This window comes from Prionailurus viverrinus, chromosome A2 (assembly GCF_022837055.1).
Source record: "Prionailurus viverrinus isolate Anna chromosome A2, UM_Priviv_1.0, whole genome shotgun sequence".
Classification (NCBI taxonomy): domain Eukaryota; kingdom Metazoa; phylum Chordata; class Mammalia; order Carnivora; family Felidae; genus Prionailurus; species Prionailurus viverrinus.
The window spans coordinates 154,271,567-154,287,490 of record NC_062562.1 but is presented as its reverse complement, the minus strand read 5'-3'; the positions used below and the strand labels follow the sequence as shown (position 1 = coordinate 154,287,490).

Below are 15,924 nucleotides of genomic sequence, written 5' to 3'. Positions count from 1 at the left end.
TGCAACTCTGGTATTTTATGGGAGTCTCTTCCTGGGTTCCATTCAGTGTCCTGAAATGGAGGCGGGGTAACTGTCAAAGCATATTCTCGTTGATGTCTTTATAAAAGGTGCATTTTAGAACATACCAGGTAATTAGGCTTCTTGGAGGGCCCCCGGGGACTGGAGTGGTCCTTGAGGCTCTGGGATTGTAGGCAGCTAGCCCACAGGCAGGCAAGGACAACCGTTTCAAATATCAGGTTTCCATCTTGGGACTTGACATTTCAGCATTTCATCTGCCTTTGTCATCCTTTTTTTTTTTTTTTTTTTTTTTTTGTATGCCATCAATCCTTTCAAATGTGGCTTCTCAAAATATGGGGAAGAAGTAAAACTGAAAGATGTGACATTAATATTTTTTCCGCTAATTTTAGATTGGGTGATTGGACTAAAGCATTTGACTCTGGAGGGAAGTTAATTAGTCACAATTTGAATTTCTCAAGGAGTGTTTATACTGGGTCCTCTGATTTCATTACCCTTATTAAGGTAAAATTGGGTGGTAATGAACATATGTTAAAGGCATCTTTATCTCTGAAATTGGTTTGAATGTTCACAGTACGCCGTTAGTAATAGATTATTTTCTTCATTACCTGCTACCACGTGGTGGGGGGCGGGGACGGAATACCATTCCATCTTGTTATTGTTTTCAATGTTACAACTGTAAGTATTAAATATTTCATAATTATAACTAGTAGTTTATAATCTTTCTTTAAGGAAATGGATGATGCACAACAAACTCACTGATAAAGTGAATGTGGCTTCAGCTGCTGTCTGAGCTTCTTTCATTTGTTTATTCCTTCAGGTAGATTTGTGGAGTACAAATCTGTGCTGTGTTGGGGTGTTCTGCTAGGTGTTGGGATAGAGCAGTTGCACAGCGCACAACTCCAGCTTCTGCATGATGGCAGGGGGTATGTGGGCAGTTGAGGCAGTAATTCTAACACAGCATGGCAGGTCCCTTGGCAGGGGGAGAGTACCTCCAGGGAGCCCTTGCCTGAGCTGTGAGGTGTTCAGAAGGATTTTCCAGATAAAATGTGATCTAAGTAGAAGACTGAAAATTAATTAGTGGTTGTAGTAGGGAAGCATGGCGGAGACAGAAGTAAGTGTCTAGTACAAACTTTTTCTGGACAAGATGAAGGAACAAGGTTGGATTACTTTGCTTCCAGAAACACCTAAAATAATGGAAAAGGAAAGATTTTCACAACCCTGGGCATTAGGCAGCAAAGGAGGGATTGCTGAGAAATGAGCTGAGCTCTACACATGTCCCAGTTTATATCTTTTTTTTTTAATGTTTATTTATTTTTGAGAGAGAGAGAAAGAGAGAGACAGCATGAGTAGGAGAGGGGCAGAGAGAGAGGGAGACACAGAATCCGAAGCAGGCTCCAGGCTCTGAGCTGTCAGCGCAACCCACGAACTGTGAGATCGTGACCTGAGCTGAAGTCTGGACACTTAGCTGACTGAGCCACCCAGGTGCCCCTGTCCCAGTTTATATCTTGAGAGAGTTTCTGGTTGCAGTCCAGGGAGGGAGACCTCAGGCAGAGCACAGTAGTCTCTCTGAGTTGAGAAAGACAGAGTTGGAGGCAGGGGAGGAAAAGGTAGCTACATTTCACTATAGAGAGTACAAGAAAGCAGAGAGAGAATTCTAGAGATCTGCAAAGAATCTTCATCTGAGTACTCATCAGTTTAAGGGTATGATGAAACTATCTAAGACTAGGGAAAGAACTGCCTAAAAAATTAAACGGAACAGTCCTCAGAGCTCACACAGATGTAGAAATAAGTTCCTATTATATGATGAATTGTGTGCCCCCAAATCCATATGTTGAAGCCTAACCCCCCCCACCCCATGTGGCTATATTGGAGCTGGGGTCTTTAAGGAGGTGATTAGTTTTAAATGAGGTCATAAGTGGGGGGTGCCTGGGTGGCTCAGTCACTTAAGTGTCCAACTTCGGCTCAGGTCGTGATCTCACGGTACGTGAGTTCGAGCCCCGCGTCAGGCTCTGTGCTGATAGCTTGGAGCCTGGAACCTGCTTCGGATTCCTCTCTCTGCCCCTCCCCCTCTCTGCCCCTCCCCTGCTCCTGCTCTCTTTCTCTCTCTCAAAAATAAATATAAAATATATGTAAATGACGTCAGAAGTTGGAACCCTGATCTGATAGAATTGGTGCTCTCATGAGAAGAGGAAGAAACACCAGAGTGCTCTCTCTGTCATGTGGGAACACAGCAAGAAGGTGAGCTGTCTGTGAGGCAGAAAGAGAGTTCTCAACATAAACCCTGCTGGAACCTTGATCTTGGACTTTGTAGCCTACAGACCTATGAGAAAATAAATTTCTTTTATTTAAGCTACCCAATCTGTGGTATTTTCTTGCAACAGCCCAAGCTGTTCCTTTCTTTCTAGAGTGGAAAGCTATATAATTCATGGAGCGCCAGTTAGATTACTCAGAAGGAGCATTGGTTTGCCTCCGTAGTGGGGCAAAATGAACCCCAGATTAAAGCTTCCCTAGTTCTACTTAACAAAGCATAAACACAATACCTGAACCTGAACAGAGCCCCAGAATATTTATAGGGAAACAAAAGTATATAACATCCAACAAGGTAAAATTAATAATGTCTAAAATCCAAAACTAACCAGTTAAGCAAATAGGCAAGAAAATGACACAGAACTAGTAGACAAGGATTTTAAAAGAATAATTATAATGAAGTTCCATGTGTTTAAGAAGCTGGAGGACAGATTGAATGTATTAGAGGCATTGAGGACATGAAAGGATGCACATCAATTTAGAGATGAAAACTATAACATCTGAGATAAAATATATACTTATGGGATTAGTGGCAGATCAGATATTAAAGAAGAAAAGATTAATGATTTTAAATACATAGTAATAAAAAATAAGCCAACATGCAACAGAGTAAGTAGACTGAAAAAATGAATAGAGCATTGATGACCTGAAGACAACTTCAAGTGGACTAATATACATGTAATTGGAGGTCTCAGAAGAAAAGAAGGAGAGTTAGAAAAAAATAGTTAAATAAGGGCCAAAAGTTTTTCAAATTTGATGGAAACTATGAATCTGCAGATCTACAAAAATTGATGACCCCCTGTGCACAAGAAACACGAAGAAAACTGTGCCAAAAAATATAATGAAATTGCTTAAATTAAGTGATAAAGATTTAAAAATCATCCAGAGAAAGAGGACACATTGTATGCAGTGGAACAAAGGTAAGGATGACAACAATATTCTCATTGTCCAGAAGACAGTGAAACAAATCTTTAAAGAACTAAAGGAAAAAACTGTCAACCTAGCGCTAACTCTGTATCCACTGAAAATATCTTTCAAAAACCTTTCACACATATAAAAGCTGAAAGAATGTATCACTGGCAGGCTTGCATTACAAGAAATGTCATTGAAAATTCTTTTTTTTTTTTTTTTTAATATTTATTATTGAGAGACAGAGCATGAGCATGGGAGAGGCAGAGAGAGAGAGGAGGCACAGAATCTGAAGCAGGCTCCAGGCTCTGAGCTGTCAGCACAGAGCCCGATGCGGGGCTCGAACTCAAAAACCGTGAGATCGTGACCTGAGCTGAAGTCGACGCCTAACTGACGGAGCCACCGAGGTGCCCCTGTCATAGAAACTTCTTTAGGCAGAAGTAATATGATACCAGATAAAGATCTGGATCTACATAGATGAATGAAAAACACCAGAAGTGTAAATATGTGGGTAATTTTAAAAAATTCTGTATTATTTAAATCTTTTGAAAAGATAATTGGCTGTTGAAAGAACAAGGATAACAGTGTTTTGTAGGGTTTATAACATATATAGAAGTAAATAACCAAATAACCAGCGGCCGTTTTATCTTCAGATTCAGTTCTTTCATTCACTTCAGGGAAACTTTCTTTTGTATCTGAAAAATAATTTTCTTACTCTAATTATTGAAGTCAAAGATACCAATTATCTTCGTGTTGGCTCCTCTTTGTTTTTTGTACCTATCCTTTTATCTCTAATTGCCTGAGCTACTTTGTCCTGGTTTCTCTGCCTTCATTATAATTATCATGGGCCTTTTCTGTGTGGCATCGATTTGATTTTAAGCCATATCTGTTATTTCCCCTGCTAGTTGATTTCTTAGAGTCATAATGGCTTTGTTTTGGTCCTCAAATCATTTCCACACATAATTTGGTACCAAATTACTTCAGTTCTTTGGTTCCTCATTTCCATTCATTCTGTTGTTGTATCATCTCATCTTGGAACTTAAAAAAAAGAATTGAGGGATGCCTGGGTGGCTCAGTCAGTTAAGCACTGGATTCTTTATTTCAGCTCAGGTCGTGATCTCACAGTTGTGAGACTGAGCCCCACTTCGGGCTCTGTCCTGGGTGTGGAACCTGTTTGAGATGCTCTCTCCCTCTCTCTCTCTCTCTGCACTTTCCCCACTTGCACTCTGGCTCTCTCTCTCTCTCAAAAAGAAAAAAGAAAAGAATTGCTATTCTTACTGTTATCAGTCATTATTCAGCCATAGTCCTTTTTCTCTCCTGGCCACTACTTCCCTCCATTTATAGCATGAATCTGTTCCTTTCTTTGCTTGTTTGGTTTCTGCTGATGAATTTTAGCGATAATTTTTTTTACTGATTTGGGTTATTACTTTTATTATTTGTTCGTTGTTGATAGGTGTTGGAGATGAACAATTCTGTGATAGTGCCTTAATCTACTATCTTAATCAAGATCTCACCTCCATAGCAAGATTTTCGTAAACACTGTTACTGACTGGTTTTCTCATCATGGACCTTTGATGTTACCCTTATGTATTTTGATGATGATAGCAGTTTGATATAGTAGAAAACCAGAATCACAGCTGTGTCTGTGCATATCTAATATAATTTTATCAAGTTTATAAATTGGTCATAAATTACTGTTTGTTCCCAGGAGGAACCTGATTACCCCTTATTTCCTTCTGACTGCAGTAAAAACTATAAGAATGTGGATTTCAAAGTGTCTTCAGTGACCACAGGGGTGGACCTTTGTTTACCATCTGATGACATTTTTACTCTTTCTGTGTTGCTGGTGTAAGGGTATTAGTTATGCATCGGTGTGGAGGCCACTTGATAGGTGTATTTCTGCTTTCCTGAGTAAAGTTCACCTCCCTGGAACAGTCTTCTAAGGACCGAGTGTGGATGCCTGAACCAGGACATTTTACGACTCATCCCAGATTCCACCAACCATTTAATGTGCCTTCTTGCTCTATTGGCCTGTTTCATACTGAATAGAAAGAAGGGATGCATTAAAATGGGAGTTTTATTTGATGTCGCTTGTTGAAACCATACAATTCTATTTCATCCCCCAAAGATTTATACAGGTGTGACCCACTTAAACACCTGTCATTAAGTCTGTGATTTAAAAAAAAAATTAATGTTTGTTTATTTTTGAGAGAGAGAGAGACAGAGCACGAGCACGGGAGGGGCAGAGAGAGAGGGAGACACAGAATCTGAAGCAGGCTCCAGGCTCTCTGAGCTGTCAGCACAGAGCCCAATGCGGATCTTGAACCCACAAACTGTGAGATTGTGACCTGAACTGAAGTTGGACTCTTAACCAACTGAGCCACTCAGGGGCCCCTGTGATTTTTTTTGTAAACCTTTCATCGGGGCATGCAGCCTCTGGACAAAGCACTTTCTTTTTCTGGTTATAATAGAGTTGAAATGCCTGGCGCCACGATAGCAAAACATGTAAAGAGTGGACAGCTATTTTTTTTACTGTTTGTCTTTTAGTTTATTACTTACTGGACCTCCTGAAATGCTGATACATAAACTTCCATCTTTTTTTGTTTTGTTTTATTTTGCATATGAATGTGTTTAAAAAACTCAAACTCTGCTGAGAAGCAGAAGGGCTGCTGGGAATAATCTTTATCTGGTCTCAGATTTCCCTTTAATTATTTGGAGAAGGAATTGAAACTCCTTTTCCTTCTATTCTGGCTATTTTACATCAGTTGGGGAACTCTGCAAGGTTCTAATCCCCCTCCCTCTGCCAAGGGGATGGGAACAGAAAGGTTCAAAAGGTGAAGTAATTTGAGCACAGTTTCGGACGTACTAATCCCATCAAACTGTATGAGGTGTAGGGTTCATTGTATTCTTCTTGGCATCAGGAAATAGGCCCAGGGAAGTCGAGTAGCTTTGTCAGTGTGTTTGACTCCAAAGCCTCTCCTTTTCTTCACAAAGTAGAGATTAATTCAAGGGGGAAAATCTGGTTGGCAACCATGGGCAGTGTAGTGTAGTGGTTAAAAGCATGGTCTTTTATTATTAAGCCTGGACTTACTAGGAGGAAATTACTTAAATTCCTTGTGAGTTGATTTCATCTATAAAATAGAGGTAGTGAGCCCTTTGTTACTGTTACTGGGGTCTGAGTTAGTGCTCATAGCACTTACCACAAAATAATAATTCATGAAATGGCAGATTAAAAAAAAAAAAAAAGACCTAAAATGGGGACAGGTCCAGAAGCAAGGCTGACTTAGTAACTTGGAACACTAGAACGTGGACAACCAGTTGGTTCAAACTGACTGAACTTGGATGGACTCTGTCCAGAGTTATTGTTCTGCTGAAATATCTGGTTCCAAAATAACAATTCACAGTTGTTGAAAGAACCGTTGGAAGAGGAGTACAATGTATGATAGGGACAGGGTGTGTTGATTTCATGAGGAATGCAACAGATACACGTTTATTTAAATCTGATGCCATATTGACATTGATTTAGCCAAAGAATACTTGGTCAGCGGAGATTAGCTCAAGTAAGAAGAGTTGATTGAAGGCTCTGGGGCCCTGGATGGAACACAAGGACAGAGTATGGCTGGGCTCTTTGGAACAGGAAAACTATCAGAAACTGAAAGTGTTCACCTCGTCTTTAAGAGTCTCTCTAATTTCTGGTTCTCTTTGTATTTTTTCTTTTTTCACATTGTTCCACAACATGGTGCAGCATTCACATACTTTACTTTTGTGAGTGTATTTGAATTGCTATTGGACACCCACTGGTTCTGGGAATGATCATGCCCACGTTGATGGGGGCATTTGTACTAAGTGTGGCCATCAAGGCCGACCTTTTTAGAAGATACGGATTTGTAGAGAATGAGCCTGTAGGGAAGAGAAGCTGCAGAAAGGCTATCTGTTACTCATTCTTTTATAAAAGAAAGAAAGGTCTAGAAAATAGTTTGTGTGTGTGTGTGTGTGTGTGTGTGTGTGTGTGTGTGTGTGTGTATGTTTTTAAAGCGTGGTAGCCCAGTTCCCCAAGCTGAAACTTCTGGTATTATTTGATGGCAGAATGCCTCAATGCCGTGCCAACTTTTTATGAGAAAATAATTCTCCTGAAAGTTGATCCTGCAAACCTAAACTTGTAAGTTTGCTGTTGTCACTTTCTAATAAGCGTTGCACGTTAATCTTCATTTCCTTTTGCTTTTCTTCCAGAGATATGAAGACTATGGAATGACTCCCCCATCAGGCCCATTGCCGAGGTAAAGTTTTTGGGAGAAAATACATTAGGACTTCCTCACATCGACTGTTTTTTACAAATTTTGTAAACTCGTTTCTTTTAGCTAATATGAGCAGATGCAAACCTCTGGGTTGTGTGTTCTCTTGAGTTAACCTGAAGAGGAGAAAAAAGGTGGAATTTTAAGTTCTGCTCCCCGTAAAGACAGGCTAGATTGTTTGCTCAGGGCATCTGGAAAAGCCAGACAAGATTTTAAAATAAAACAAAATAAAACCCAGATAGCTAACAGGGCAATGGAATGGTATGGGGCCAAGATCCAGGGAGTCCAGAGAAAGGAGCCCTGCCTTTTGGGTGAACTTTCTCCCTGGGGTGCCTGCTAATCCCGGAGGAGGTGACTGAGAACCTGAGCAAGACTTTGGGCAGACCCCTGGGCCTTGGAGTCTTGAAAATTTGACATAGTGAAAGTTGTGGGATAAAGCCAGGCTTTGTGGGGACTTTGATGCCTTAAATGAATCAAAATACATTTGAAAAGAAAAATGGCTGAATACCAGTGATCTAAGCATCCGTCTCAATGTAAAAAAAAAAAAAAGGTCTAATTAAACCTAAAGGAAGTAGAAGGAAGGAAATAATAAAAACAAGAGTAGAAATTAATGAAATAGAAAACAAATACCATAATAGAGAAGATCGACAAGGCTAAAAGTTACTTCTTTGAAAACTGATGAAATTGATAAATCTCTGAAGAGCTTGATCAAGTAAGCTGTGTAACATTATCAATAAGAGGAATGGAAAAGGACATATTAATCCAGATCTTTCAAAAATTAAAAAGATTTTGATAGATTTTTAAAAGACAGATTTTTAAAAGATTTTATAGGAATTAAGATTTTCTGAACCTTTTTGTTAATAAACTTAAAATGGAAAAATTCCTGGAAAGAGAATATCTGAATTGACATATAACTATTAAAGAAATTGAAATCATTACTAAAATCCTGCCCACAAAGAAAACTTTGGCTTTAACGGTGAATTCCACTAAAGATACTGAAGGGAGAAAATGCACCAGTGTTCTACAAATTCTTTAAAGATTCCCCACCTCATTCTTTTTATTTCATTATTATTTTTAATGTTAATTTAATTTTGAGACAGAGAGACAGAGCGTGAGAGGTGGAGGAGCAGAGAGAGAAGGAGACACAGAATCCAAAGCAGGCTCTGGGCTCTGAGCTGTCAGCGCAGAGCCCGATGCAGGGCTCAGACTCACGGACTGCGAGATCATGACCTGAGCCAAAGTCAGATGCTTAACTGATTGAGCCACCCAGGTGCCCCCCCCCCAACCCCCAACCTCATTCTTCCTCTATCAAGGAGGAGACAAGGACAAGGACGTTGTAAGAAAGAAAACATTACGGGCCAATTTTACTTGTGAACATAACATAGGTGCAGAAACTTAAATATTAGCAAAGATATCCAGTATTGTATATGGAAGGATGTCATATCACAGCCAAATTAGATTTATTCCAACAATGCAAGGGTAATTTAACATTTAAAAAACAAAATCAACCAATCTAGGGGTGCCTGGGTGGCTCAGTCAGTTGAGCATCTGACTCTTGATCTCTGCTCAGGTCTTGATCTCAGGGGATCTCAGGGTTGTGAATTCAGGCCCCACATTGGGCTCCACACAGGGCATGGGAACTACTTAAAAAATAATAATAATAAAAAAATAAAAAATCAATGTAATTCACTGTTTTGAGAATAAAGGAGGGAAATCTTATTCCACTAAATATAGCATTTGATAAAATTCAACATCCATTCATGGTAAAAATCTTAGCAAACAAAGAATAGAATTGAACTTGTCTAATCTGGTTATAGTTATCTCAGCAAAGATTATATTACCTCTATTCAACTTTGTCCTGGGGTTCTTGATAGTGTAATAAAGCAAAGAAAGAAAGAGACAGAGAGAGAGAGAGGGAGGGAAGAAGGGAAGGGAAGGAAGAGATTAAGGAATTCTAGGAAAGAAATAATACTGTTATTATTCTCAAATGATATAATTTTTTTAGTAGAAATACCTAAAATGTCAACACATAAATTGTTAGAATTAAGAGAATTTAGCAAGATAGATAAATTACAAAGTAGCTGGATATAAGATCAGTATACAAAAAATCTCTTTTATTTCTGTTTATGAGCATCAGACAAAACAAAAACTTTTACACATACTACATAAAATAGCATTCAGAAACATAAAATGTCTCAGTATTCATCTCACCAAAAATAGTCAAGCCCTCTAAAGAAAATGTTCATGGATTGGGTAACTCAGTATATTAAAAATATCAGTCTTTCCTAAGTGATCTACAGATTCATTGTGATCCCATTTAAAATCCTAGTCATTTGTTGTTTTTTTTTTTTTTTTGTTTTTTGGTTTTTTTTTTTTCAACGTTTATTTATTTTTGGGACAGAGAGAGACAGAGCATAAACGGGGGAGGGGCAGAGAGAGAGGGAGACACAGAATCGGAAACAGGCTCCAGGCTCTGAGCCATCAGCCCAGAGCCTGACGCGGGGCTCGAACTCACGGACCGCGAGATCGTGACCTGGCTGAAGTCGGACGCTTAACCGACTGCGCCACCCAGGCGCCCCTGTTGTTTTTTTTTTTTTAAAAATATGTGAAAACTGACAAGCTGATTTTAAAACTTCTGTAGAAATGTGAAGGGCCAACAATATTCAAGACACTTTGAGGTAAAAGAACAGGGTATGAGGAATAATCTGAAAGTTGTAAATTGCTGTAAGGTAATTCAGACAGTGTTGTATTGCTATAAAAGCTAGACAAATAGACCAAAGGAACAGAATAGAGAATCCATAAGCAGACTCACACATGAGTGGACAAATGATTTATTACAAAGTGGGAATTGCAGAAAACCAGAGTTAATTGCAGAAATCATAATCAACTGTTCTTTTTTATTTGGTTTATTTTGCGAGAGAGTGTACACACAGGTGCACGTGAGTCGGGGAGGGGCAGAGAGAGAGAGACAGAGACAGAGACAGAGACAGAGAGAGAATTCCAAGCAGTTTCTGTGCTGATAGCATGGAGACTGATGTAGGGCTCAAACTCAGAAGCTGTGGGATCATGACCTGAACCAAAAGCAAGAGTCAGATGCTTAACCATCTGAGCCACCCAGGCACCTGTCGACTATTCTTTCAATCACCAGAAGTCACACAGAAGTAGGAATGTGATCTGGTTTCCTCATTTTTTTCTGTTCTTTGTTTGTCCTCATTTTCAGAGGGGTTTGTTTTATTTTTCCCCAGCCCAGGCACTGCTTTGTGGTCCACAAGCAACAGAGATAAAGGGAGCATGTGAAGATTAGGTGACCCAGGGCAGAAGTTAACGATGGGGGCCATGTGATCTGGTTTGCCCAGTTCAGTTCAGTTTACACCTCTTTTTCTGGCATAGATACTAGTAACTTCCACTCTGAAAAGTGTTCTGGTTTGGATAACCAATTTTACAGTTACATTAAAGGGTTCTGGGGGATTTGGATCACACGGAACTATCTGAACACACAATTTAGGATAAAAACGACGTCAACGTAGGCGGGAGGAGGATAATAGGGCAAAGTAGAAATAAGGAAAAGGCAAGAGCTAGTTCTTTGGTGGATGGCCAAGAGGGTCAGGAGATGAGGAGATTATGTGAACTCCAACATCCAGATGTTGAAGGAAAAGTGTGCCTTTTAGATCTGTAAGGTCAGAGATACCAGACCTCTCTCTCTCAGGTCAATCTAAAACAGTCGCAGTTATCTAAAGAGAGCAATACATAAATAGCCTTGGGTTTCAATTTATGAGATATGCTCTGGAAATAACGCTACAGAATAGAGACGAAGTCAGTCTGTGTTCTCATCAAACTAGTTTGATCTGTTAATTCCTGGCTGACTGTCATTTGCAAAGCACCGTAATTAAGCTATCATGCTTTTTCATTGTTGAATTTCTTTAGAAGAGTGGTTCTCAAGGTGGGATTCTTAGACCCATGATGGTCCTTGAGACCCTTTTGGGGGGGGCTGCCTATGAAGTCCAAACCGTGGTTCATAATAATACTGAAACATTATTTGATCTTTTTAATTGTTGATGATTACACTGAGGCACAAAAGCAGCGGTGGATGAAACTGCATGACCCTTATCATGAATCAGTGGCACCACACGGCCCAAGTGGTCATTGTATTCTTCACCACTGTGCAATCACAACGTTTTCAGAACGCCGGTGTTTTGGTTATGCAGTATGTTCTTGATGAAGTAGTAAAAATTATTCTTTTTTTTTTTTTTTAACCTAAACTCTTGAGTCTTTAATCGTCTGTAGGACAAAGGAGGAAAGACTCATAAAGCACTTTGCAGAGAACGGAATTGTGAAGGAGAAGCACTTGTTCCGTTGTGGGAGTTAAGAACTCATCTGAACTGCTGCCATGTTTTTTGTTTGAGGAGACCATCAGATGACATTGTTATTCAGACTTGGGTTGTTTGGCAGCCACTGTCTTGAAAATAAAGGAAGAGAGATTGTCACGTCAAGAAAAATAGTGGGCAGGATTTGTTGCCAGTGATAAAATTGAGCCTTCAAGTGAAAATTTGAATTTTGGAAACTTGTCTGCCACTAGGTGCTTGACAGCTTCCTAGTGCTTAAAGGATTTTTTTCTGATGAGCTCAGTGGTGATACTAATGAATGTGATTTTTGGTACTCTGAAATGAAATGTGTCAATATCTGGAAAGTCTACATAAAGCATGGCACTGATATTTTACAAATGACTCATGTCAAAATCTCAGGGTGCCTGGGTGGCTCAGTCGGTCAAACATCGGACGTCGGCTCAGGTCATGATCTCATGGTTCGTGGGTTCGAGCTCTGTGTTGGGCCCTGTGCTGACAGCTCAGAGCCTGGAACCTGCTTCAGATGGTGTCTCCCTCTCTCTGCCCTTCCCCTGCTCATGCTCTGCCTCTGTCTCTCTCTCTGAAAAAATAAACAAACATTGAAAAAATTAAAAAAAGAAAACAAAGTCCTGCATGGGTCTATTCAAAGTGCACACTAGTAGTGGGTTTGAATATACCTGAGTACGAAACGTTAATTGATACTCTTCAGATTGTATATTGCCACTAACCCTTGAGGAAACTTTGCTGAGTTCTGGTATGTCAAAGAAGAATATTTGTCTGAAATATTATTTGAATATTATCTGAAAAGCCTATTAAGATCTTCCTTATCCAAAAAAATGAAAATAAAAAAATAAAATCTTCCTATCCAACTATGTATTTATGTGAAGTCAGGTCATCTTCTTTAAATAACTTACAGGGACTGTGTTGCTCAGTCAGTTAAGCATCCGACTCTTGATTTTGGCTCAGGTCACAATCTCAGTATTCGTGAGATTGAGCCCTGCATCGGGCTCTGCATTGACCACGTAGAGCCTGCTTGGGATTCTCTTTCTCCCTCTCTCTCCACCCCTCCCCTGCTCATGTGCACACACTCTCTCTCAAAATAAATACATTTAAAAAAATAACTTACAGCAACTGATTGAATACAAGGTATATGAGAATCCAGATATCTTCTATTAAGGAAATTTGAAAAAAAGTAAAACTACTTTTTTGGGGGAATGGGTTAGAAAATATCATTGACTACTTGAGAAAATGTTAACATGTGAGATGCTTAATATTGTTACTTAAAAATTTTTTAAAAATGTTTTATTTATTTTTGAGACAGCGACAGAGTGTGAGCAGGGGAGAGAGAGGGAGACACAGAATCCAAAGCAGGCTTCAGGCTCCGAGCTGTCAGCACAGAGCCCGACGCGGGGCTCGAACTCACCACGAGATAATGACTTGAGCTGAAGTCGGACATTCAACCGAATGAGCCACCCAGGCACCCCAATATTGTTTTTTTTTAATGAATTTTGAAAATAGTTATTTAAAAAAGTTTTACTTTTAATTCTGAATGCAATAAATATCTGTCCACATAAACACAAATTCTCAGGAGTCCCTTAGTAGTTTTTGAGTGGAAAGGGGTCCCAAGACTAAAAAGTTTGAGAACCCCTGCTTTAGAGCACTGGTTTTCAGCCTTAATGAATAGCAGGATCATCAGTGGAGCTTTAAAAACTGCTCTGTCTGGGTTTCACCTCTAGAGATTCTGTTTTCATTAGTCTGGGGTGCAGCACGGCCATCGGGGTTTTTGAAAGCTCTCCAGGGGATGCTCATGTGCAGCCAAGACTGGGAGCCAGCGCTTTAATCCAAGGCTGGAGACGCACAGGCCCTGGAACTTGACCTGCACCTGCTTTTGGTCTGTAAACGAGGGCATTTCTTCTTTAGTCATCCGGCATCAGCTCTATTCCAGGCTCTGTACTTAGTACTGAAGATATGTCAGGGATCAAACAGGAAACATTTCTGTGTTGTGGGAGAGGAGGTGATACTACACCAATAGATAGGTCTTCTTTTTCTCTAGCATGGAAGGTGGAGTTAATAAAATGCCAGAGTCCGGGTCCAGTGCGGTTCTGATGCTTGGGCTTGCTTTGCCTTCAGACCAGGTTTTGGCCCCGGTTTGCTGCCGTCTTCGGAGCTGGTGCCTTCTGAGTCCCAGCAGACACAGGCATCGGCTGACGCCCCGTTCGCTGCCCGAGGGATCTACCCTGAGGAGATGCCATCGGTGGCCCGGCCACGGCCTGTCGGGGGCACCACAGGTACATGTGGCTGTTTAGCTTGCGTTTCTGAACTAGAGAACCTCTGCTTTCTGGCCATTCCGGCAGAGTACCTTTCAGACTTCCCAGGGTACCGCCGTCCCCGTGTCCGTCACCTCCTCCACTAGTCTGTGCTCCCTGGGATCCCGGTAGAGGTGCAGGCAGGGGAGGGGGGAAGAGAGAGTGGCGGAGATCCCAAGACTGATGTCCTCCGATTTGTTCCTGTGTCAGTGTCTCAGAACATCCTTTCACGTGGAGTGCACAGCACATCTCTGCCAGGGAAAGTGTTTCTTAATTCTTACGGTAAACTGAAAGATCTGTTTCTGAGCACTTGGTATGGCTTTAAAACAAGTGTCGTTTTCTAAAAACAGGCACTTTTCCAGCCTGTGAGAAACAACTCCAAATGTTGCTGGACAGTAACCTAGGGAGATTTTTGTTTCATTTGGTTCTTGTGACGAGGGACACTGCTCATAGCTGACAGTCAAGTCCAACATGGCTGAGCTGAGTCTCACATGGCATGTGGCTGGTTGGCCCTGGCAGTTTACCCAGAATTAAAAATTGCTGTTTCATGTCACAGAACTGCATCTCATGAATAGTTGATACTACAAATACCATATTTGTGAATGTTGTTCATTGTTCCTCAAGCGTCTGTGGAGTTTAAGATTTTTTTTTTGTACAGCTCAGCATGCTTTGAAAAGTCTTCGAAGTTCGTTATACCCATCTGACTGTTTTACTCAAAGTCACTTTTATTTTCATTTCTTCACCTTCCTGTTTGGCGGTTTAATAAGAAATTGAAGCTTTAAAAAGAGGAGCTATTACATGTTTGCTTATCTTTTACAGTTTTCTAACTTTCTGGACAATATATACCTTTATAATGTCAACAAGGAACTAGTTTAAGCCTTTTCGAAACTTGTAATAATTGGTGGATAGTGATCCTTTATGGTTTCCTAGGCATTTATTATAGGTTGCATTGTCTATCAGTCAACAACAAAAATATCTCTGGATATCCCACAGGATTTCCCATATTTTACAGGTGCTGTACTTGCAGTGAGTTTTCTTTCTCCTGTTAATTACTGCTTATTTGAACATTGGTGCATATTACATCTCCCAAACAAACTTCAGACAGCTTCATCTTTAATCTAGAAGAATAGAGAAATGGTACATATGAAATATTTGAAGAGGAAGTTATTTTCTAATAATTTCTAATAAGAGATTAAGTTGTATAAAAATTTGTAATAGAAAATATTAAGATATACTGGAAGAGTTACCTTTTGACTATTTAAAATAATCGAATATGTATATGTCTAAAAATTACTAGAAGCAAAGGAAAATAGAATCCAGGGAAGTATTCAGCAGGTATGCCCATGAGGTATTTTTATGAGAGGATGATTCAAAGAAATTGATAAGTGGGCAGACTTCAGAGCCTAAATGGACAAAAGACAGGAAGGATGAATTCACAGAAGGAATATGTGTGTGGGGTGTATATCACAGGAAAGTAAACATGAAAGATGCCCAATTTTGAACATGACTGAAGAAATGCACTTTAAAACCATGGGGAGACACCATTTCAGTCGTGAAACTGTTTTCATAATAACGTAGCAGGACAACATTAACATCCACTTTCTTCTTCTGTACAGTGGGGGTAATGTGGCTGTTGTGTGGATTACAGAAGATAACAGGTGCAGAGTGCTCAAAATAGTGCCTGACGTGTTGTAAACTTTCAGTGAACATCAGCTGCAATTATTATTAGTATATTTCCAGTGGTGGTAT

At 40.0% G+C, this 15,924-nt stretch overlaps 1 protein-coding gene across 1 annotated transcript in view; it reads left to right on the top strand.

Moving 5' to 3' along the window:
- The window catches only part of KIAA1549 (KIAA1549 ortholog), a 156,378-nt gene that overhangs the window by 122,445 nt on the left and 18,009 nt on the right, over positions 1-15,924 (top strand). Inside the window, exons 19-20 of the mRNA XM_047837624.1 lie at positions 7,465-7,511; positions 14,000-14,157. Of these exons, the coding sequence (XP_047693580.1) occupies positions 7,465-7,511; positions 14,000-14,157 (205 nt within the window). The remainder of the gene's footprint in view (positions 1-7,464; positions 7,512-13,999; positions 14,158-15,924) is intronic.